At 42.5% G+C, this 24,244-nt stretch overlaps 1 protein-coding gene across 1 annotated transcript; it reads right to left on the bottom strand.

The window, feature by feature from the left end:
- Window positions 1-9,427: 9,427 nt before the first annotated feature.
- On the bottom strand, window positions 9,428-18,771 carry LOC114905209 (lysozyme-like protein 1). The gene is made up of 4 exons (XM_029239777.1): window positions 18,632-18,771; window positions 17,978-18,136; window positions 10,360-10,438; window positions 9,428-9,567 (listed from the first exon to the last, which is right to left on the bottom strand). Exons 1-4 carry the CDS (start codon window positions 18,768-18,770, stop codon window positions 9,498-9,500), a joined length of 447 nt encoding a protein of 148 aa, XP_029095610.1. The 5' UTR covers window position 18,771; the 3' UTR covers window positions 9,428-9,497.
- Between the last annotated feature and the right edge of the window lie 5,473 nt (window positions 18,772-24,244).

The following is a 24,244-nucleotide window of genomic DNA, read 5'->3' as shown; positions in this document are numbered from 1 at the left end:
AAGAGCAGTCTAGAAAAACCTAGTCTTGAATTATTTTAATTAACTAACGTTGTATGACCTTGGGCAAATTCACTAGGCTCAGTTTTACCTTTCTCAGTTGTAAAATGGGAATAATATTAATTTCATACGATTATTAAGCGAATTTAGGTAGCTAATGTATGAAAAATCCTTAGCTATGTTCCCAACATATAGGAACATTTATTGAGTATTATTATTATTATTGTTATTATTGTAATAGGGAAGAACAAATCTGACTCCATATTGGGTCTGTTTCTTTTACTTTAATCTTGGTATTCTATTGCTTTTGCTACAAGTTAAGAATGCTTCCTTTAGCCTGAAATATATAGCATAGCTCATTCTCAAGGCTCTGACCTTTAAAGGTATAACATTTTCCACTTGTATAGAGATAAAAAGTTGCAGAACAGAGAATAACATTTGTCTTGTTGGAGGTTTATAGGAACATCGTGACCTGACCTACGTGGACAGCTGCAGGAACAAAGGATTCCGGCACCAGGAAGTTTGCAACAAGCAGCCACACCCTGTCCCCTTTTAGTATAAGAGAAGCCTGAATTCTAACTCCGGTAAGATGGGTCTTTGGGACACTAGTCCCCCATCTTCTCAGTCTGCTGACTTTCCGAAGAAAGTTGCTATGCATTCCCCCAACAACTTGTCTCTTGATTTATTGGCCTGTCGAGTGGAAGAGTATGAGCTTGGATTCGGTAACATTGTTATTATTATTATTCTCAGCAATACCCATGAATCTACTACATACGAAACACTGATGGTTCAGCTAGCAAACCATGACCCTATGCACCAAACACTTTATGTTCAGTGTGGCAGGACATTTTGAGAATTTAGTTGATGTTTTTCTCCCTTCCTCTTTCCTTTTCTTTGTTCAAACATGTAGCAGGTTACTCCTCGCATGCCTGAGTTAGTGGGTACAAACCATATGCTATGCCGTTAGCTACAGCAAAACTTCTCTAACTGGATGAAAACAATGTCAGATCAAATGGACAGATGGCCTTTGTAAATAATCCTGGCGCTACATGCCCTGGATTATTCTATTCACCCATGTCCAGAAAGTTAGGGAACTCAGTAGCTTTTTCAGGGTACATCTGGCAGCTCTCATAGTAAAAAACACAAAAAAGAAAGTTTGGAAATTTTCCACAGTTTCTGAGCTATACTGCCTAAGCATTTCAGATCTCTCTAAACTCTTCTAAGACCTACTGTAGGAGCGTTTTAACTAGCCATTGAAAATCCACTATACTTCAATAAGTAAATGAATAAATATCCAGGATGAAGTAGTGCTCACCTGATTTTTTTCCCCTAATTTGACCACTTGGGTCCAATCATTGTGGCTGCTTTGTCTGCAGGCTTCGCCCAGGCCCCAAGAGCTTGGTGTTCACTCAGCCTCATGTGAGAAAGTAACTATAAACCATTACGAGACTGCTTGGTCAACCTGACTGTGGTCACCATTGGACTAGAATGGGGCTGTTCCAGGCCCCTCTAAAGTTTAGACTCAAAAGACCCTTCTGGAAGTACTGAGGAGAGAGAGTAAGAAACCCCACATTCTGCTCCCAGGAACTCTGGAATCGACCCAACTTGTGTCTTGGCCTCAGCCTGATTAAAGCCAGGAGGTCAGTGACAGTAACGCCCGCTGATGGCGCTTTGCAGTCCCTTGAAGGCTGCGCAGACATTTCTGCATCCATCCTCACGATGGTTCTGGGAGGTCTGCTGGCTAACTCGTAATAATAATGGTAAACACTCATTGGGCACTTGCTGTGTGCTAGAATTCCTGTGAGGCACTTCAGTGCCCATCACAGCCCATGGGTAACACTACGGTAGGATTGAAGCTCAGACAGAGGCTAGGAGGACCTAAGTTACTCACTCCGCTGCAGAGATGGGTCTGGGGCTGAGGTCTGCCCAGCCCGGTAGGCTGTGCCCGTCACCTCCACGCAGCAGGTGGGCTCCAGGGAATGGGAGCCTCGGCGTAAGCAGGACCTAACCCCAGACCCCTCCTTCCCCAGCTGGCCTTCTTCCTGTTACACAGCGCTAAAGGCGCTCTGTATTTTGGATTATTAAACTTTAAGCAGCTTCTAAACCCACTCAATTTCGCTTCCCCTGCAGCTGGGAGTGAGGCGCTTAGTACGTGCCCCCAGTGGGCACATGGAGTGCAGTGGAACCAGCTTTGCTCTCTCCCCCTCTGTCCCCTCCTGCAGCATCCCAGCCAGGCTGCCCATCAGAGGTACAGGTTTGTAAATAAATTCCGATGCCCTTTGCAGATGAAGTAAATAGGTGTCCAGGGGCGGGGGGACGGGGGGCAGCAGGCACGAGTACTTTCTAAAAGCTCCGGGTGAGTCCCATGGCAGTCAGGGCTGGGAACCATGGACTTAGGCATCCAGGTGTGAGTTCAGAAGGCAGCTGGACGGGAATTCAGAAGGAGACGGGGGGCTGGCACATCATCTCAGCAGCCTTGCAGAGGGAGAGATGGGTCCACATCAGTTGTTTCATGTGGCACTTAGCACAGGGCCAGGCACAAGGAATACCTGTATTTTGGATGCTACTTACAATAGATGAGGAATTTTCTTTTTAATTGGAGTATAGTTGATTGACAAGGTTGTGCTAGTTTCAGGTGTACAGCAGTGATTCAGTTACACATATACATCTCTATTCTTCTTCAGATTCTTTTCCATTATAGGTTATTACAGGGTATTGAATACAGTTCCCTGTGCTCTACAGTGGGTCCTTGTTGGTTATCTATTTATATATAGGAGTGTGTATCTGTCAGTCCCACGCTTCTAATTTATCCCTCCCCCCCCTTTCCCCTTTGGTAACCATAATTTATGTATGATTTCTATCCCTTTTCCCCCTGTGCTTTTTTTTTAAATTATTTTTTAAAAGAGGTAAACTTGGTTTATAACATTATATAATTTTCACGGGTACAGCATTGTATTTCTACTTCTGTATACACTACAGCGCGCTCATGACCAAAACTTTAGCTTCCGTCTCCCCCGTCTGCTTGGATGACGGGGTTAAGCTCAGATCCAGAGACTGCCTCTACGCCTTCCGAGGGGAAGGCCTCCTGAGGACCCAAGATGCAGCTGGGAAGGTGGGGGGCACGTGATGCTCTTCCCCAGTGAGGAGACTCGGGTGCAAGAGCCCAAGGAAGGCCTGCCCCCAGCAGGGTCCCTTTAAGTCTCTCCCTGGGGGTTCATGGCCTTGACCTCACATCAGAATTAACGGGGAATTAAAAAAACACCCACCTTCAGGGAGCCTGATTTAACACAAGTGAGTCGGGCATCGGCATTAAAAACACCCTCCCAGTGACGCTCCTGTTCAGCGAGGGTTGAGGACCAGGCCTAAGCCGCCCCCGGGACCACGGGCTGTCCTTCCCCCTCGGGAGCCCCCTCCTCTTCCTCAAGCGGGTCATTGGAGCTGGATTCAAAGGGCCTCCCCGGGGCTGCTTTTTCTGCAAAGCATCCTGTGTTAGTCCTCCTGGTAGGGCCAGATGGAGTTCCAAAGTCCACGGAAAAATCCCAACTCCTGAAAGAGTCTCATCTTATCAGCCATCTCCCTACTGCCTGCACAGAACATTATTGTGTGAGGTTTCTCTTTCCTTCTTCTTCTTCTTTTTCTTTTTTTAATTCCAAGTTCCTGGCAGCCACTAAAATGTCTCAGAGGCGGACGCCGGCTTTGATAGACTGTCAGCGGAGTTGAAAATTGCAACTTTCAACAATTTTCAAAAACCTCCCTTTCCTGGTCTTTCGCTTTGGACGTCTTTTGCCGATTTAGACAGTTCGCTCTGCGGGCCTCCGTCTCAGCCTCCCTTCCTTCTCCGGCCCCTAGGAGTTAAGGCCGCGCTGCCGAGCCCGCGGGATTCTCCCAGGGCGCCTCTCTCTGGCCTCTCTGCCATCACAGCCTGGCAAGTGCAGGACTCTCCCCATCCTGTGTCCGTCCCCCCCACCGGAGCCCTTTGGCCTGCCTCCACTGCCAGGGTCAAAAGTGCAGCCTCCGCAGCGCCCAAAGGCTGCAACGGCGCAGCTCGTTCTCCGCTCTCCACTTGGCCACCTCCTCCTCCCGAGGCAGCCCCTGCTCCGCGGAGATAAGGCTCTCTTCTCAGTTCTTGCATCCCTTTCCCCCGATTCGCATTTCCTTTTCTCCCCGACGAAGGCGGCCCTTTGTGAAGGGGTGTGCGGCGCTCTGCACAAATATTTAATCTTTTCCAGTCTGCCCTCTGCACCGCCTGTCAGTTCCCGGGGCTGAAAGGGCTCCGTTTGCTCTAGCTGGTAACAGGACACTGTTTTGAAAACCGATGCAGAAGTCCGATTACTTATGAATCCTGCCTGTATTTTGCATGAATGCTTTTCAAGGCAACTCTAGATTTATTTTTTCTTCCTCGCCCTAAGAATTATGTTGCCAGTGGGAGCGTGGTAGCGGGTGGAGAAGCCTAGAGATGACCTTAACTTTTTACCCTGTGGCTTGGAAATCTCAGCGGCTCAGCACGGACCTAGTGAAACACACTCGGCCTCGGTTTCACCCGCGGTTTCTTTCAGGCAAGATCTCCCCCTTTCCCTCCAGGAAATGCCATTATTTCACACCAAATGTAGCTCGATCTGCTGTAGGCAGTCCCTGTTAGAAATCGCCTGTTCAACATACTGGAGAAAGAATAATGTAGAAATAGAGTAATAGTAACCGATTTTTATTAAAAGTCTGGTCTGTGCCACTAGTGCTTCTGACATTGTTGCTAAATCGTTACCACAGCTGTGCGTGGCAAATATTATTCCCATTTCACAGGAGGTGGAACGGCATGGTAACCATGGGGGTTGGGTTTTTCAGAACAGTTCCCGCTCTGAGTCTTTTCTCTCAATGTCGGACCAAATGGCAGATCTTAATTGTTTGGAAAATGTGACCGATATCACCTTTTTGTCTCTGTTGAAGTCATCCCCAAAGCAGCGAAGGAGTCTGTGGAAACATGGACCCCATAAAATTACGGATTGAGGGCTTTTGGTGAAGTGTGGAGGAGAATAAAAGCACTGGGAAAAGAAAGACCCCTTTTTGCAAAAACTGGCCTAGAGTCCAGACCTAAAAACACTCCTGGTTATTAACCCAAATATGCAATAATAGGGGAAAGAGAAAATGAATTATGGGACAGCACAGTAACTATGGTGCTGTTCTCATGGATCACATATATTTTAGAAAATATTAATTGGGGAAAATCTTGCAGTATATTAAGTGAAAACAGCAGGCTACAAAATTAAAACTCCGTAATTCCAACTTTATAAAAAATAGAAAAAAAATGGAAGGAAGACCAAAAGTATTAACAGCATTTATCAATGAACGGGGAGAATATTTTTATGGTTTTGAAGAATAGTTTCTATATGTTCCACAATGAATATGTACTGTTAAAATCAGAGCCCACCCAATAAAAGTACCAAAACCAAGAAAAGGGGAACACCATGCATTTGTGTTGTCAAGTAAGCACAACCCATTGTCGTGCTTCAAGTTGCAGCCTAGTGTAAGAAAATATATTCTTTGTCGTTCTTCGCCTTTCCCCTCTCCAGGGAGATTGTTCATTACTACCTGATCTTCCGTTTCCCCCTCTTTCTGCTGTTAGAGGAGGACCAACTTAAACAGATGGGCTTGTGTCTCTGTGATTTAGACAGTTTGCATGTGCCTCCTTTTCCTACTCTTCTGAACTGTAGAACTAACCAGACATGAGACGGAAAGAAAATGAGGGAAAGAGAGGGTCACCTATCCAAGTCACAGTACCATGTAGGTGCCTCGGGGGCCCTAAAGGAAGCCCACTGTGGTCCAAATTCTCTGCTACAGTTGGGGTTCCCCCTGGATCCCCAGCTCTCCTAGGCATCGGCTCCTTTGGAAGCTGGTTGTGTGAATCTCCGTCCAGGACATCATAGCCTATCAAGAACTGCTAGTGGCTTGACAGTCTGTGGAGCAGCTGCCCTGGATGACAGTAACGTCTGTAGTGCTTTCTCAGGCCACTGCTGAGGAAATGCAAGGCCAGAAGACCCTGGCAGAACAACCCAAAGAGCGTGGGCTGTAGTGGCCACTTGGCTTATGCTGGAAGAAATGATTTTCTTGTTTTAGATTTTTTTGATTAAAAAATGTAATTATTCTTCTAGTTGGAAGAAGTAATACATGTTTATTTCTTCACATTTTAGAAATCCAGAGCATTTTCCTTCCATTTTGGGAGGACACAGGAAATCTTTCTAAGCCTCCTAATGAAGTCTTTACTGGAAAAATTCACCTTGAAGACATTAAATTTGGTGGGAGAGCATTTCCTACCCTTTTCTCATAGATCTTTCAGGGGCTGGCTAGAGTTTGTGCTGTATTTGGGGTTGTGAAAACAGAAACCTCATTTAAAATGCAGTTGGGAGGCCGGAAGGGGACGCTCTAGTGCCCTCCCACTCCATGTCAATTACATCTCCAGCAGGAAAGTTACTACTTTATCACCCAGCACAAGGAAGGAAGAATTTCTCTCCGCCCAGCAACAGGCCAGCCAATGAGAGACTGTCACAACTCAGACAATGAAAAGCCACCACACTTCACACATTGGCGTTTCCTCCAGTGGACTCTTTGTTTATAACAACCTTTCCCAGCTCCCCCTTCTCCTCTATAAAAGAATGCTCCTTTCTTTTCTTCTCTGGACCTGACTTTGGTTCACCATAGACTGCATGTTCTAAAGAGCAATTCCTTGCTGTTCCCAAATAAACCCACTTTGTTGGTAAAATAACTGTTTTATTGTTTTAGGTCAGCAGGGTACTCAAGGAAGTAGCTGTATTGAACACAGAGGAGAGGCTCAGGACAGCTTGTCCCTAAAGGGACTAGGACACTGTTCTTGCACTGGGTTCTGAAGATTCTTCTAGGGTGGCATGGCCCCTGGCTTCCTCGCTGTGGCACTGTGAGCCTTGGGAAAACAGTCACCCTTCCCATATCTCAATGGCTTCTGCATAAAATGAAGATTATGTTACACTCTATGTCCCAAGATGTTTGTGAGAGCATTTGGAATAATGGATGTGAGCCTGATTTGAAAATTAAAATGTTGTAAAGGCAAGATCTTATTCCTAGTTTTTCCATGATTCTGCATGTGTCCAGGAGTACCAAAAATCAATATCAAACATTTTCAAATCTCAAATATTATGTGCTTAGCGCTGCAAAAAGGATTGTGGAGGATATAGAAGTAAAACACATGATCCAGGCCGCAAGGAGCTTACGAACCAGGGGAGATCACCAATGCTTGATGACCTCATTGCATGGTTCACACCTACATTAAATAGTCCACACTGAGCCATTAGGGAAGACCATAGAGGAGACCATTAGGAGGCTGGAGGAGCAGAGAGGCCTCATGCGGTCTGGGTGGGGCTTGAATAGGTGACAGGGAAATGGTACAATCTCCCTGGTTTTTTTGGGAAAACCGGGACCAAAGACACCCAAGGGCAAATGGTATATTGGGTTCAGGGTGCATCAAGAAAAAGTGATGGACCAGACAGACAGTGCTGAGTAACAACAGGGAACCAGCTGGGAAGCAAAGGGACAGATCCTAGTGGAGGGAAGTCCCAAGACTCAGGCAGAGCTGAGTCCCCAAAGAAAGAATGTACCCCCATAAGCAGCTCTACACCCCAGTATCTACACCGCTGTGTGCTCATTGCTTCTGGTAAGGAGCTGATAATGTTGTTGTGAGGAGAAATTGAAAATCTGTTTCCAAATGTCTTGGAAACTGTATAAGCGAATGTAAATCTAGTTTATTTTAATAAATAAAGATAACTCAGGAATAGGAGTAATATTTTCCCCTTGAATTTAAGAGGGTATTGATTGTGGAAAACTATCCAGGATAATGCATTTTTTATCCTAAATTATTATGTATGGAAATAATAAATGAAACACTTGGGAAGAGAGATAGTAAGATTGCATGCTTAGAACATTTATGAGTTTTGCAAAAAGATCCATCAAATTGTGGAGCCAGCTAGCTTCCCTTCACCTTGGAACTTTTTGGATTTGGATTTTTGTTTTGTTAAAAAATTTTCCCCTAGTCTTTGAATAGCTGGCACCGGGACCCATGCCCACCTATGTCATTAACATGGTACCACTGGTTTTAAAGATGCAGGTTTGACTAAGAATGGAGACTGTAAGGTGGATGAATGACAAGACAATAATAATGAAAAATACATATTTATGGACCTCTACAAGCACTGATTGTTGATTTAGTACAGTGTAATGGACACTAAAATTCTCAGATTTTCTTCAGCCATCTTAAGTAATTATTTTTTGATTCTTACATCAGAAGTTTTGAAAGTTTTTTTTTTTTCCGTGCTTTGTAATGCCTGTTAAATTGTCACAGGATTACGTTTGTTTAGGCATATATAAAACGTTTATATTCTTTTGGAAAGTAGCGTTCTGCTTTTAAAGGCTATGTCTGCAAGTAAAGCCAGTGGATGCGGAATGAGCCAACAGTAAACCGAGGCAGCTGGCCACTAGAGAGTGTTTATGGGTTATTTAGGTGCTATGACGAAACCATCAGTCTGACTCGTGGGGACTTTCTTCTAAGTGGGCAACTTATTTGCAGGCATAACAGTTTTTCCAACAAACCTCAGTTCGGTGCATTCTCACAGTCAGATTGCGTTCAACCTGACCCTAAAGTTCCAACAACACAGGCCCAACCACTTCTAACCCTAGCAGGATGGAGAATGGACAAGGCAAAACTCAGCAGAGTGGAGCTGTGCTGTAGAGGAGCCACCCCTGCATGGAGCAGAGGGCATCCTGGGAATATCTCTGGGGATCTGAACTCCTCAGCCCACTGTTCCAGCTAATGAAATATCTTTAGTCAGGCCAGTTTCCGAGCAAACTAATGAAATCTGTAGGTCTAAGTCTGGAAACAATTTTGTCATGAGGATGTAAGTGTGGTTTTTGATAGGTTTAATTTAAATGGATGTTGGAGTAACATGGGGAACCCTGGGGCTAAGAGCTGCAACTTCATCTATTTGGTCCCATTAGAATACCCATCATAACTGCCTGGAGGAATCAGGAACATTCTCTCTGGCAGAGATGAGCTGAGGAAGGGCTATTCATCCGATGACCAGGAGAAGAAGGGCTTACTGCTCCAGGACAGAGGTCAGCAAACTATGGTCATTCCTCCAGCGTTCTCCTTGACCTGGGAATCGTATTTTTAAAATAAGCAGCCATTTCAGGGCCACAGGAATCAGGACTTATTACAGTAAAGAAGAGAAGCTTGTTCCTTCCAGGGCTAGAACATTTTGTAGGTTACTTTTCAAGTCTTAACCATGTGCTATTACGACATCATTGAAATTTAGTCAGGGTAAAGTCAAGACATTTAAATGGAACTATTTATTTCCTTAAAAATATAGCTTAACTTTCCCTCTCCAACTCTAGAAGGACTATTAGGAGGAAGGGAGACAAGATGACACGACTGTTCTTACAAATCCTAGGGGGCTGTTGTGAAGCATCCTTGGTGCCAGTCCAGTTCATGAAACCTCACATCCCTTTTTCCACCCAGACAGGTCTTTGCCCTCACAATGCTTCTTCCAGCCTTGCCTAAGGAGGAGAGGGAAGCAGGAACAACAGAGAAAAGCATGACAATCCAAATATTCTGAGGTTCAAACACCATAGACAATTAACCCATGTAACCCGTGGTGCCCAGGGTTCAGTGTCATTTGCTACTGAGATCCAAGGACTCTATCTTTTTGCCTTGTTAAGACTTTCCTCTCCCTAGTTTTTTCCTAGAGCCCATATTAGCCTCGGCAACAAGTAAGCAACTTTTATAAGGATGGGTCATTTTGTTAAACATCCACATCTCTGAAAATTTGGGATCCCCAAGTGAGTGACCTGATTAACAACACAAGAAACACAGCCGCAGAGATGACCGTGGGCGCCAGCTTAGCCATGTCTCATGCACAACCTGGGGAAGTTTCCTGTCCATTTCTCATGCAACTGACATGGTCATTTTCCTCTCCCTGCCATAGACTTCCAAAACCTTATCCAAATCTAGAGCAAACTCGAGCTTTTTCCTCTGGTGTGTTGTCTTCACGGATGCTCTCCAATTCACATGAGAAAGCACCTCTCTCTTCATTGCTTGGAATACCTTGACATTGAAAGCAATTGCAAATTATTCTGACTCCTTACCACCTCTCCTCCCCATATACTAATCCCTTCTACCAGGTTCACTGCACACCCACACCCTAAGAGAGGAGGATATAGACTAAGTCACATGAAAATCACTGGACCACTCTGCAGAGGTGAACTTGTCTCCATCCCTTGCAGCGGTGACGGACAGACACACTGTAGGTTCCACCCACATCAGTTTGTCTCCCAAGGAAAGACTCTTACCAGTAGTTCATCCCATCTGTCTCTTTAACAATTTTCTTGGCACAGATAATTGCATCTGTGAGGTCGTCAGTGATCAAGTCTGTAAGAGAGAGTAGAGGGTTAGCTGAGATTTTATTGTTGGAGCTGGGGAGGCCCGAATCAGATTTTCTTCACTTTTCTCACTGCTTTTGGAGCAGGCGGGTTGGAAGAACCATGAGCCATATCCTTATTTTTGTTACACTTCTTCACAAATCAAAGAACTGTTTTTGTTTCTAGACCATCCATATCTTAAAGTTTCAGACTCCTTGATGTTTCAGAGGAATGGACCAGCCCTGAAAGGTTTTTGGAAATGTGTTTAGGGAAAACACAACAGGAAAATGTTTTTTATGTCCTAAAGAAACACACAAGTGAGAGAGGTCAGTACAGTGTTTTCTTTACTTGTGTTAATTTGACATGGAACATCTCTTTATAGATAATTATTAAACTTTTGTCTATTGTAACTTTCTGGTTTGTGCAATAATTTTCTTTTTACCCAAGGTGTTTTTCACATGCAGAAATTTTTAAGTTTTATGTCAAATACATCAATCTTTGCCTTTGTTACTTTTTCTATGGCTTTCAGATGTAACAAATCTTTCAACTGAAAATGTGTTCATTGATATTGCTTCACCAGAAGTGGCCTCAAAATCCTTCTCAACACAAACACGACAGAAAAAGTCAAATAAACAAAAAAAAGTCCAACATCATTTCTGTTGCAAGTTGGTTTCTCCAGAAGCAGTTGCTGAGATGGGTTTGGAGTGCAAGGTATTTATTAGGGATCCACGCCTGTAGAAGAAATGGGCAGAAGCAGGGCTGGGCAGGCGGAGACCATAGCTGTGATCTAGGCCCATCAAACCTCACCCCCTGACCTTGAGCCTGTGGTGAATGTTGCCCATCAGAGTTGCCCAGGTTGGACCCCTCTGAGGCCCAGTTTTTATACCCCTGCTGCACTCACTCCCCGGGTTTGGGCTGCCCACAGGGGCAGAACCTTAGGGGATGCAGCTCTTGACACCCGAGCAGGTGCTAGTAGAGAGTGTGCAAATCACACAAATGCAGCTGGGACCAAATGTCCTTCCTTTGAGGGGAACCTGGGAAATCCACATCCACGCCCACCACAATCACCAATCCAAGACACAAAAACCCAAACCATTTGACAGAATTTCTATTTAACAACTGAGCAAAGATTTTGTAGGAATTGGGTAACGCTCGATATTGACAAGGGTGCAATGACATATGCACTCCTGAGTTCTTGCTGATGGAAGTGTAGTGGATTCAACTTTTCTGGAAAGCAAATAAAGCTTTATTAGCTTATAAAAGTCTTTTGCCTTGTTTCTGGGAAGAGAATTATTTATAACAATAGCTATTGCTATTAGTTGACCTTTATGGAAAATGTACCCTATGTCCAGCACATATGAAGCCTCTTCATGCATTATCTCCCTCATACTACAGGATTACCATGGCTACAGCCATTATCATCCCTGTAAACTGAGGTCATACACCCAGTAAGCGAGTCTGCCTTCAAACCTAAGGCTACTTCCTTCCAACAGAGCTACTGCAACAAGGTTCCCGCCTGTGCAACACCGTCTGCTAACAAAGTCGATAATAAAAGTATAAATACTTCATTAATTTTTCAAGTAATTATTATCCAAACTTAAGGGCTTGGTATCTAATACAAGTTCAGATTACTTAGAAACACTTTATTTCGTGTGCATACATTCCTGATGAGTGCTTGAGACACTGGTGTTTGTGATTGAACGTGGTTGGGGCCTGTTTCCTAGGAGAAGTGGGTTCTCTGGGGTCTCCAGGGATGGCAGGACACAGATTACACAGAGTAGGGAAGAAGCAGAGGGTACGCTGTTAGACCTGCCTCGGCGCAGCCCTGGGGCCAGTACACAGAGAACAAAGCTCGTGTTTGTGGTGCGGCAGGTTGCCCATCTGGAGATGCTGTGCACGGCTTGGTGGGAGGCGTAGGTACTGCAGGCCCAGGTCGTACAGATGGTGGAAAGTGTTTGTCAATGTCCCAGTTTGTTGCACAACTGAGAGGTTTTGCAAGTGCAAGTTGGACGTGAGTTTGAATTTCCTTAGGATAATGTGTTAAGCTAGGTCGGGGCTGGGGAATAAAGAACCTGGCACGGGGCTGAGATGTGAGAAACCCAGTGAAATTGCCACAGAGGGGCAGCAGAGGGGCAGAAATGAGCCCAGAGAGCAGGTATATACCGGCGCCCGAGCCAAGAATGGCTTCTGCTCCATTTACTTCAAGTAGACAATTCTGTCCAGTCAAACACAGACAAGGAAAGGGTTAGGTTGAACATCAAAGCATCGTTCCATGGAATCATTTATTCTCTCCCATCCAACAAAAGAAAACAGCAACAATCTACACAAAAAGAACTCGTTCTTTTCAGGTGAGATGAGTTCTACTGCAAAGTCTGTCTCTCCCCAGCATAGTCCTGGCCCCCAATGGAAATACCACTATCTTAACCCAGAATTTACATCTCCTCGTACTCTCTGAAGTGACAATGGCCAACTCAGATACCAGGCTGATATGAGAAATAGAGATTAATGTAAGTGGGCTAGCCTAGATACAGGGGGCAATGATGGTTTTCTTAAACATCTCTTATTTTAATGAGGGCTAAGTTATTGGAGGGAAATAAAGATTGCTATTATATTATTATAGGTATGTGAGTTTGTGTATACATAGATATGTTTATATTTCTATATATGTATATATAACAAATATTATGTCCAAATAGTTTGCGAAGGCCGGCAGCAATCTGAGGAATATGGTTTGGTCTGGTACTAACAAGAGCACGTAGCTTCAGTGGGTGGGCGTGAGGTGCATGTATTCTGTACACGCATGAGGTGTCACCTACCTTGCACACACACTCTAATGCTAGCTTGTTTCTAGGTTCCCATGACGAATGTCCCTACTTCTGTAATCCATGGGACAGAATGACATTGTCCCTAATTACAGCCTCTCTGGCCTGAGGCTGGGGGCGGCCGGTCATAGAGGGTGATTAGGGTATAAAACCAACATCCTGTTTTCTATTTTAAAGCTGTCCCTAAAAATCCCAGGCTTTTGATGACGAGAAAGCAGATATGAGTGATCCTTCACCTCTAACCACGAACCATCTAACATTTTAATTTCTGAGAATCCGTGGTTGTCTTGCAGATATACATTTACCCCAGACTTCCTTAACTGGCACAACATTGGACAATCCTCAATCAGTAAACTGCATGTAAAGTCAAGCACGGCCGTGAGCGGCAGATTTTCTCTCCTACTGTAAACAACTAGACAACTAGACAAAACATGTGATCATGATTTTCAGGCATTAGACAACAGGGAATGCAGAATCCTTGAGAGATGGAAACCAGACGAGGCTCACCTTGTGACCTCTGTGACTGTCTTCCCAGTGCCACTTTCCAGACCTTGAAGGTAAAACCCAGACAGGAGATGGCAGTCTACGTGGAGGAGACAGAGATGAGAGGCTGAGACAGTTGGCATTTGTCGAGAGGCTCCCTGAGAGGAAGGAGTCACCAAAAGGAGCACACCTGAGCTCTGCAGAGAGATGTCACCGAGTCTTTGGCTGAAGACCAAACCGGGCATGTCAAGGGTAAAACCCCATGAGACTAGTCAGAGAAGTGTTGCGAGGGACCTCAACAATTGCAGGGATCAGCCAGGGCTGGGAGACGTGATTTCTGACTGGCCAGAGGAGAGAGACTTTGCTGAACCTCAGGATATTCAAGAGAGGCTAAAAGGAAAATACTTTGAGAGTAAGGCTGAACTAATCCTCCCATAATGACTGCTCTAGAGCATCCCTGGCCAGAACTGACTGCTTGCCAAGATGAACTTCAATAATCCTTAAAGGAAGACAACAAAACCCTGACACTCAACAATGTAATACACACGCTGTCTAGTATCCAACAAAAAGCGATCGCATGTACAAAGAGGTATGGAAATGTGACCCATAACCAGGAGAAAGATCAGTCAAAGGGAAGACCCAGAAGTGACAGAGTTGATTGAATTAGCAGACAAGAAACTTAAAACAGTGCTTATAAATATGTTTATTGCTATCAAGGACTTACAGGAAAACATGAATCAAATGAGAGAAATGGAAGATATAAAATAATTACCTAGCACTGAAAAAATGCATTATCTGAAATGAAACATTCAACTGGTGAGGCACTTCAGAAGAAAGATCAGAGACTTGAACAGAGGGTGGTGGAAACAATTGAAAAAGAAAAAAACAAAGAAAGTGAAAAAGGCTGAAAAAAAAATGAAGAGCCTCAGTGACCTATAGGAAAACATTAAATGATCTAACACATGTGTTATTAGACTCCTAGAAGGAGAAATTAAAAAATTATCCACTCAGGGATCCAAAATGTTAGCGAATATCAAGTAAGATAAACACACACAAAAAACAGACATTTGTGATCAAATTGCTGAAAATTGGTGACAAAGAGGAAATTGTAAAAAGGGGCTAGAGGAAAAAGGACACATTATCTACAGGGAGCCGGAGAAAATCAAGGGTGAACTCTATTATATGTGAAGTGGTATAATGTTTTTTGAAGGTAAAATGTGATGCATATTGTAAACCCTAGAGGAACCACTAAAAATAAAACAGAAGTACAGCTAATAAGCCAGTGGTGGAAATAAGAGAGAATACTGGAAAGATTCAATTAATCCAAAAGAAGGCAGGAAAAATAAATCAAGAATAGATGGATAGATCCCACAAATAGATGGTAGATTTTAAAGTAATCATATCAGCAATTACATTAAATATAAATTATCGAAATCAAGGTTCAGCAAACTATGTAGGACCCACAGGCCCACCCTCTGCTTTTGTAAATAAAGTTTTATTAGAACACAATCATGCCCATTCATTTACGTATTGTCTGTGACTGCTTTTGTGCTACGTGAAGAGTTGAATAGTTACAAAAGAGACTATAAGGCTCACAACACCTAAACTGTTTATTATCTGTCCCTTTCAGAAAAAGTTCCCTGGTCTAAACATTACTGTTGAAAAGCAGAAGTTGTTGGACTGGCTATAAAAGCAACACCCAATTATATGCTGTCAATGAGAAATTCACTATAAATGTAAACATATCAAAGATACTAATGATAGTTTCTTTTTGAAGTTTTCATTTCCCAGCATAATCTCTGCTTTCAATAAGTTACTTTTATCTGGTTTTTGTTGTTATTGGTGGTGGTGGTGGTGGTGGTCTCATTCTTTCATGTCAGTGACGCTCCTATGAAGTCTAATGCCCCTCAGTTATCTGCACTTATTTAGGAGAGGGACACTAAAGAGCTGATTAGGAGTTCTGTACACAGAGGTGGGGATTTTCAACTGTGCATCTCACTGTAGGGAGATCTAGCTAGTTTGTTCACTGGCAAGTCCCACTTCAGTTACTTCCTTTCCATCTGGCTGGATTCCCCAGAACAAGGTCTTCTCTTCTGGAGAGGCTAGGCTGGTTGCCAACATTCCAGGATCGGAGTGGAGGAAGGTGACTGGGACTACAGAAACTTAACTCCATGTTTAGTATGGAGCTCTCACACTCAAATGTTGGCGAGGTCTCTCAGTTGAGAGATGTTCTACTTATCCTGTCCAGGAGAGAGAGCCCCAGTATCCTGCCAGGGTTGAGGAGGAGCAGTCAATACATGAATGGAATCAGGAGGGGAATCAGCTGCTCCTTAACTGGATTTCCAACTGATCATCCTGTTGTCAACCTGCCTTCACTCCAGTTTCCGGAAGTAGCTGATGCTGCTAATTTCTGAGCCCTTTTGGGATCCTGTGGTTGCTTCTTGGCTTTCCCATGGTCAGTTTAAAATTCAGGATTTAGCAATTCTCTAATTGCTAAATTAGTCACCATTTGTCCTCTCACTTTCCAGCTTCTAACAATATACACATCCAACCACCATGTTTAACTAGAAGACTCTATTGGCAAGCTCATAGGAGATGCTAATGAGAGCGACCAAGAAGGGAAGGAGTTTAAAAGTCAAACCTGTAACAAAGTGAAGGTACTGAATGTTTGAGCCTCGGAGATAAGAATTGAAGATGAGAAATACCTACTAATTATTTTCAAACATTTAATAAGTTGCTGTGTATAAAATAGAGAAAATCTGTTTTGAATAAATCCAGAAGGAAAAACTAGCATTAATGGAATAAAGCTATAAGGACATGGATTTTGGCTCAACAAAAGAATACTCTAAATTAAGGGTTGACCAACAATTGGTCAGGAGGTAGCGAGCATTCCATAGCATTGTAGGAGTAAGGACAACTCATTAGGTAAATTAACATAGTGTTCCGTCATTCATACATTCACAGTTATGTACTGATTATCTTGTATGTGTCCAAGAGAAATAAAAGTTTATTTCCTGCTCCTAAGGAATTTTATCACTCTTTGTCTTCACCCTTGCTCTTTTCCCTACATTCGTTTAGTTAATGAATATTTCTTGAGCTCCAACAATGGCCAGGGACCATTCTAGGCACTGAGGATACACCAGTGATCAAAACAGATAAAACTCCTGCCCTCACAGAACTTACCTTCTAGAGGGGGAGCAAACAAGACAACCACTTATTCACTCCATCCTTCTACCATTGAGTGTCCCTTGCATATTCTTCTCCATACCACCAGCCATGACCATCATTCAGGTCTTTTTATCTCTCACTTAAATCATCTCTTCTTTAATCTCTCTCACACCCAGCTTGCATATTAATTTTTCTGAAGCAATGTTGAATCAACTGACCTATTCTGATTTCCTAGTGCAGGCAGAAATCAGTGTATGCTCCTTAGCCTGGGTCCCAAGGTGCTCTGCGGTCAGGTAGTCATCAACGTTTACAACCACATGTCCTGTTATTTTTCATGCACATTTTTGCTTTTTTGTTCTCCTTACCTGGAATGACACTTCTCTATCTTTGAATATCCAAATCTTACCTATCTTCCAAATCTTAGGTAAAATATCATTATGTCTACAAAGCTTCCCATGACTTTATTAATAATATCTCTTTCCTTGGAAGCCCACACCCGTTTACAGTCATTTATCGAACTTCGTATAAGCACATATTCTCTTCCCTAACACCAGAATTCGTGTCTGATGCGTCCTGCTATGCTCAGTTCTGTGCACACATATATTTCTCAAGTGATTGAAGTAAAAGACTTGGAAGTGAATTCTAGCGTCATTTCTGCTGTTTACGAAGTGCTATGTGAAGTGAATTTATTTGTCTCATTCTGTACAAAGAAGCATAAACTGCATGTATTGAGTGAATTGCTTATGGAAAGCAGTTGGTGAACAGCTTTTTCCTTCTTAATGAATATATTTAACTTTTCTATGCATGAAAGGGTAGTAAGGTCATTTATCCAGGCCCCTGTTTTTGTGGTGGGCTTCATAAAAACTACCCTAGGAGGGAAAAGTCATCTTTGGACAAGTAGGCCACAGGATCATGAGTGTCACCTTGGGGAACTGTTGAATAATTTATTAGCCTGGTGCAGACCTACTTGCACATCTGGACTCCAAATTTTGGTTAAAGCAGAAGGTGGGTGGATATTCCATGATCAACTTTCCCGTCTATCCCTACGGATAATATTTGTAGAGTCAAAAGCATACCTGTGCAGGCCACACGACAGTGGTTTTTCTCTTGCAGCTTCGCATGTCTGCACCACGTGTAACTGTTTATCTTAAAAATGCCATAGTCGGTGCTCCCGTCCTCCAGGTCAGTCTGAGCAGTGGTGTTGTAGTGGCTCTCGTAGTAGGCCATGCAGATCCCTAGAGGGAGAAAAAGCCAGAAATGTGAGGGAAAAAAATGCATTTTTTTCTCCAACCCTGCTCTGAGGGGGAGAGTTCCCTTATACAGGTTAAGGGAACATGCTCTGCTCCCGACAAAGCTTGGGGAGGGTCAGGGCTGGTAGTGCACCCGAGGGGCACAGGATGGGCAGGGTGGCACACATAGTCAGTGGCTGAGTTTGGAGTAGACTAAACGTCAGATCTGCCCCCTACACTGTCAGCAAGAATGGCGGTGTTTTCCCCTTCCCTTGCTGGTGTCATTCGTACAGGACTCCAGGAGTGAGGACAAGAGGGGCAGGCAGGAGGAGAGAAGCCCCCGAGAGCAGCAGTTGAGGACATGTGAACAGCCAGCAGCCGTCCCTGGTGGGGCAGAGCATGGACAGGCTTGGAGCAAACAGAAGTGAGTGTGGATGGGGCCTTTGACATCCCAAGGGAGAGTCCAAGGGAAGAAAAAGAACAGGAAGGGAGAAATCTCACAGTTTCCAAGGCTAAAGCCCCGGTAATTGTCCAGGCCAGCCCTCGAAAATATTTTTGCCAGTTTACAGCGAGTGTAGATTTTGGGTTCAACGACTGTGATCAGGCAGCCCATCAGGGCCAAAGTACCAGCAGCCTTCATCCCCAGGCGTGTTGAAGGCAGAACCTGTCAAAAATGAGAGACCACATCAGACAGCCCTGCTTTGTCCTGATTCCTGAGACTAAGTGTATCGCCAATGAGAACTTCGAAATCGGCCAGCCTAAATGTTTCCTGTCACTTGTGAACATTCAGAGCCAGCATCAGGGAAAAACCAAGGGCAGTGAGTACACAGTACAGGGAAAGGGTGAGTGCAGGCTCTCTAACCCTTTCTACATGGTTACTTTCAAGTAAATGCTATGTTCCCGGGGACCAGGCATGCAAAGAAATTAACCCTCTATTGACGTCCGGATGGAAACCACAGAGTGTGAAGCATTTCTAGGACTCCCATTTTAACTCTATGAAACAAAACAAAACAAAACAAAAAATAGAATACTAAGAGGTAACCATTCCCTACGCACATGGAAACAGACACCTCAGTTTCAGCCAGAGATGAAATATACAAGGGTCTACATGGACCACTTTACGATTTATTGATGGAGGTTTATTAAAGGGAGAAGATTTAGCACCTTATCCTTCTTCCTTTCTCTTTCCTTGGTACTTTTCCAAATGTGGGAATGTTGCTTCAAAAATATCAGTATTACATTGCAAATGCAATGTTTTTTGGGTTTCTTCCATCACTGTTTCACGGGCCTTCCTAAAAGTCTGGTGTCAGCTGAGGAGCAAGATGGGGTGGATGACTGTGGGTCAGAAGAGGAGGAAAGTGTTGGTGGTGGGAGTGGAGAGGGCGTAAAGAGACCCCACTGAATTATTTAAAATGGGAGTAGGATCAAGAGGCCCATGCCTCACTGGCTACTGGTTTTCCAGAAGTGGTTCCTCTCTTGAAGGAATCTGTCTTCCCCAAATAGGACAACCTTGCTGGGATGAGGGTGGAGTGAAATTTCTGAATACTGTTCCTCATACTGAACCTGATATTCATACATATTTTCATTCAGTATCATTTTCTTTATCTGTCTAGAAGTTTCTAGAGTTGTTAGTTTCTCCTCGTGGAGCTAAGTTTTCCAGCTGAGAGGTGAGGCTAAAAACAGGGCTGAGTATTCAGCAAGGCCAGAGGGAGAATCATTATGGGGGCTTTAAAGTAATTAAGCAATAAGGTGACTACATCTCAGATGGGGTGTCTGGAATACATACTGGTGAGTAGCAAGGGTCATTAGCTAGGTCTGCTTTTGTAAGTAAAGTTTTATTGGAACATAGCCACACCCATTCAGTAATATATTGTATATGGCTGCTTTTTCCAGTTGAGTGTTGTGTTAGAGACCGTGTTGACCACAAAGTCTAAAATATTTATTATCTGGCCCTTTATAGCAAAAGTCCCTGGGGTATAGCAGTGAGCTATAACCTAGCATTGTGCCAGGCACTGAGAAGGAGACCAACGAGGTTTATGACACAGAGCTTACAAATTCAGATGGTTTCCACCCCTTGTCTTAGAATCTCACTGGTCTCAAACAAATCAAAATAAAACAAAACCCCACAGCAGTGCTGGTCCCAAGTACAAAGTTCTACATCCTTCAAGCCAGGGGTTGCCATTGCTGATTCTTTGGGACAGTGGCTTCATTAGAGTAATTTAGGTCTTACTAAAAAGGTACCTGCCTCACAGACACCCCTCAGGTGATTCTGGCGGAGAAACACTTCTACTTACTCAATCAGTGATCGGCAGCTCACAGGAGCTTCCTGTAGCCCATGAAGCCATTCCTGATTCTTACAAGGCACAAGTGATCTTGGCCTCAACCAAGGACCTTTCTTTAGAGCTTTAGAGAAAGAAGAATTCTTAGCTCTTCTGTCTCCAACTCTCTAGAGATTCTAGAATTCTATTTCTTGGGACTTAGGTGGTAACTACATTTTGGAACTGTCTACTTCTCCTTTCTTCTTCTTCCTCGCTACTCGACTGCACTGGGGCCTCCCATTCCAGTGAGAGCTTGTTTCTAAAGCAGCAGTCTCTAAACTTTATCACAAATCCCATTGGTAAAGGAAATTAAGTGTGTATTCCCAGTAGGTGTACACTGAATTATAAATCACACTCATCCTCTTCTGTATTAATACGTGATGTAAATTATAAACATAACAAAACTAAAATTTGGAAAAGGGTGAGACAGAGGTTAAATTAACATTCAAAACTTGTATTAACAGCACAAAATATCTTTCTCTAATTGAATTATTATTAATAAAATGTTTTTAGTGAGAGCAGAAAGATTGAATGGGATTCATTAGATTTGAAAACTTTGGTTTAATGCTTAGTGGATCAATAACTAAAGGGCTAGTTTCAAGATCCGTTTATTTCCATGCTCAGATTTAATGGATATTTGAAATTAATTCTCACCGTGGTATGCAGATCTAAGGAAAAGAAATTCTTGTTGGCTGCACATAATAATCATTATATTCTTTCCTTAAATTCTATATGTCAATTAATCAAAGATTTTATTCAAATTTACCTAATACAATTTTACTTTTCCAGTTATCAATCTTTGCTTTTGTAACTTAATTAGAAATAATCAGAGTTTTCTATTTTTAATAAATGGCCTTGAAACCTATCATTTTCTTTTGGAAGATTTTAGAAGAGGTTGGGAAGTATTGCTAAGATTTTAGAAGTGTGCAGATATAAGACAATTTTTAGTACCAAATCTCAAAATTCCAAAAACATAAATAGGATAGTAAAAAATTCTCTTTCCCACCCTCTCAATCAAGCACTAGTTTTCTTTCCTACAGGCAACAAATGATACAACTATGTCTTCCAGAGATGTGATACATACACACACATATATGAATATAGTCTTTGATTTTTCTTCTTAAACTATTCCTGTACCTTACTTTTAAAACTTGATAATATATTTTAAGGATCTATTTTTATGACTGTGCTGTATTGCAGTGTGATATAACATATTTAGTCAACTGGGTATCGATGCACATTTAAATTGTTTCATTCTTGTATTATAAACATATTAAACGAAATAATCTCACACATATGTTATTTGCATATTTGTAAAAATATCTGTAGGATAAATTCCTAGAAGTGGAATTGCTGAGTTTTAGAGTGTTTTTGTAATTTTGCTAGACATTGCCAAATTGCCTTTCACGTGGGCCTGTACCAGGAAGATAAGGCTCTTTCCCCTCTGCCTGGCCAGCAATGGTGTTATTAGACTTTTTAATCTTTGCCCATCTGAGAGGTGAGAAATGGTTTCTTAATAGTTTCAATTTATATTTCCTTTCATACATTCAGGAGCCATCTGTGGATCTTTTCCTGTGAACTATCTCTAATATAAAAAATATTATAGGCTTGGTCTTCAAACATCTTTTTCAACTTCCTTTGAGTTAAGGATTTTACTAATCAGTGAGAAAATCAAGGTAGATTGTGCCTTTTTCTTTCTTCAAAAATATGTGTTTAGCGAGTTTGTGAGATATAAAGTAAATATACAAAAGTCAGTCATAGTCTTATATACCACCAATACAAAATAGAATTTGACATTATAAAATACTTTTAAAAATAGCACAGAAACGAAGTACTTAAGTTTAACTCTAACGAAATATATGCAGGACCTATATGCTGACAACTATAACAAATGAAAATATCAAGAGGATCTAAATAAATGGAAAGATACACCATGTTCATGGATTTGAAGGCTCAGTATTATTAAGATTTGATTGATAGATTCAATGGAATCACAAACAAAAACTGAGAAAGTTGTTTTGAAATGTTAATAAGATGATTCTAAAATTTTTATGGAAAGGTAAAGGGACTGAATACCCAAAGCTATTCTGAAAAAGAACAAAGTTGAAGGACCTTGGAACCTGGTTTTAAGACTTCATATAACACTGCAGTAATCAATACAGTAGGGTATTGGTGGAAAGATAGCCACATAGAACAATAAAACAGAATAGAGAGCCCAGAAATAGACTCACAAAAATATAGTCAACTGAATTTTTACGAAGATGTAAATGCAATTAAAAGGAAAAATGAGTTTTTTCAACAAATGCTACTGGAATGATTGGGTGTATATTTGCAAAACAAACAAACAAACAAACAAAAGTGCACCACCGATAAAACAATAAAAATAAAACAGGTATGTTGAAGGACATATACAGAAGAATTCTAAATAATCTTTGTAGATAATCCCTTGTCTAGGAAATGGAGCTTAATTCTCTTCCTTTTGAGTAGGGGCTGGATTTAGTGACTTGCTTCCAACAGAGAGAGTATGGAAAGGGAAAAAAAAGTGACTTTATATTAGAGAAACCTGGAAGACCCCACCTTAGCCAGTGATGAATGTTGATCTCATCAGTCAAGAGTCATGTTCTGTAGCCCCTGATGTGATGTGATGAGAAGGGCACTTACCTCTGTGGTTTTCTCCCCTGGCATCCACAATCCCAGTCCAATCATAAGATAAGTCAAAACCCCAACGAAGGACATTCTACAAAGTACCTGACCAGAACTCTTTAAATGTATCAAAGTCATGAAAAACTAGATGAGAAATTGTTACAGACCAGAAGAGGTGAAGAAGATACAATGATTCAATCTAATGTGCTGTCTTGCATCGGCTCCTGGAACAGAGAAAGGACAACATTCATAAAACTGACGAAATCTGAATAACGCCTGTAGTTAATGCATTGATTTCTCAATTTTGACAAATGTGCCGTGGATAGGTCACATGTTAGTGTTAAGGACCTGGGTAAAGGGAAGATAGAGATAAATATAAATTTAGTCTAAAGTTGTTCTAAATAAATAAATCTAAAGTTAAAGATATCTGCTCGTTTGCATAACTCTGATAGCCACTTATAAAGTTGAGCAAACGTGAAATACTTGTGTGATATGGTGCTTTACAATAAGGAGTATATATTTGGTCTTCACCCCTGTTTCTTGGAAACATCCTAAGTAATAAGAGTGAGAAAGGTGTCTGATATTCATAACAAACCCCTTTCAACCACACCTGAGTTTGTGTTAATGATATGACTGTCAGAGCACCTAAGGATAGGGGCTGGTCGCCAGGGGAAACAACCATGTAATCAGAGGGTTGGAACTTTCAGTCCCATCCCCTCACCTCACCCCTGGCATCCAGGGAGGGGAGAGGGGCTGGAGGTTGAGTCCAGTCCCCAGTGGCTGGTGATTTAATCAATCGTGTCTATGTAATGAAGCCACTATAAAAACCCAAAAGGAGGGGCTCAGAGAGCTTCCAGGTTGGTGAACCAGAGCATATCCACACGCTGGGGGGCTGGTACCTCCTAAACTCGACCCGGACAGAAACTCCTGTGTTCAGGACGCTTCCAGGCCTGACCCTGTGGATGTCTTCATCTGACTGTTCATTCGTAACCTTTAATGGCCTTTGTAATAAACTGATAATCTAGTAAGTAAACTGTTTACCTGAGTTTTGTGAGCCCCTCTGGCCAATGAATCAAACCAGAAGAGGGGATTGTGGAAGCCTCCAAATTATAGCCTGTTGGTCAGAAGCACAAGTATCAGCCTGGATTTGTGA

This window comes from Monodon monoceros, unplaced genomic scaffold, assembly GCF_005190385.1.
Source record: "Monodon monoceros isolate NGI ecotype Baffin Bay Population unplaced genomic scaffold, NGI_Narwhal_1 Super_Scaffold_21, whole genome shotgun sequence".
NCBI classification, from domain to species: Eukaryota; Metazoa; Chordata; class Mammalia; order Artiodactyla; family Monodontidae; genus Monodon; species Monodon monoceros.
The sequence above is the reverse complement of the archived record's forward strand: the minus strand, read 5'-3'. Positions and strand labels throughout refer to the sequence as shown.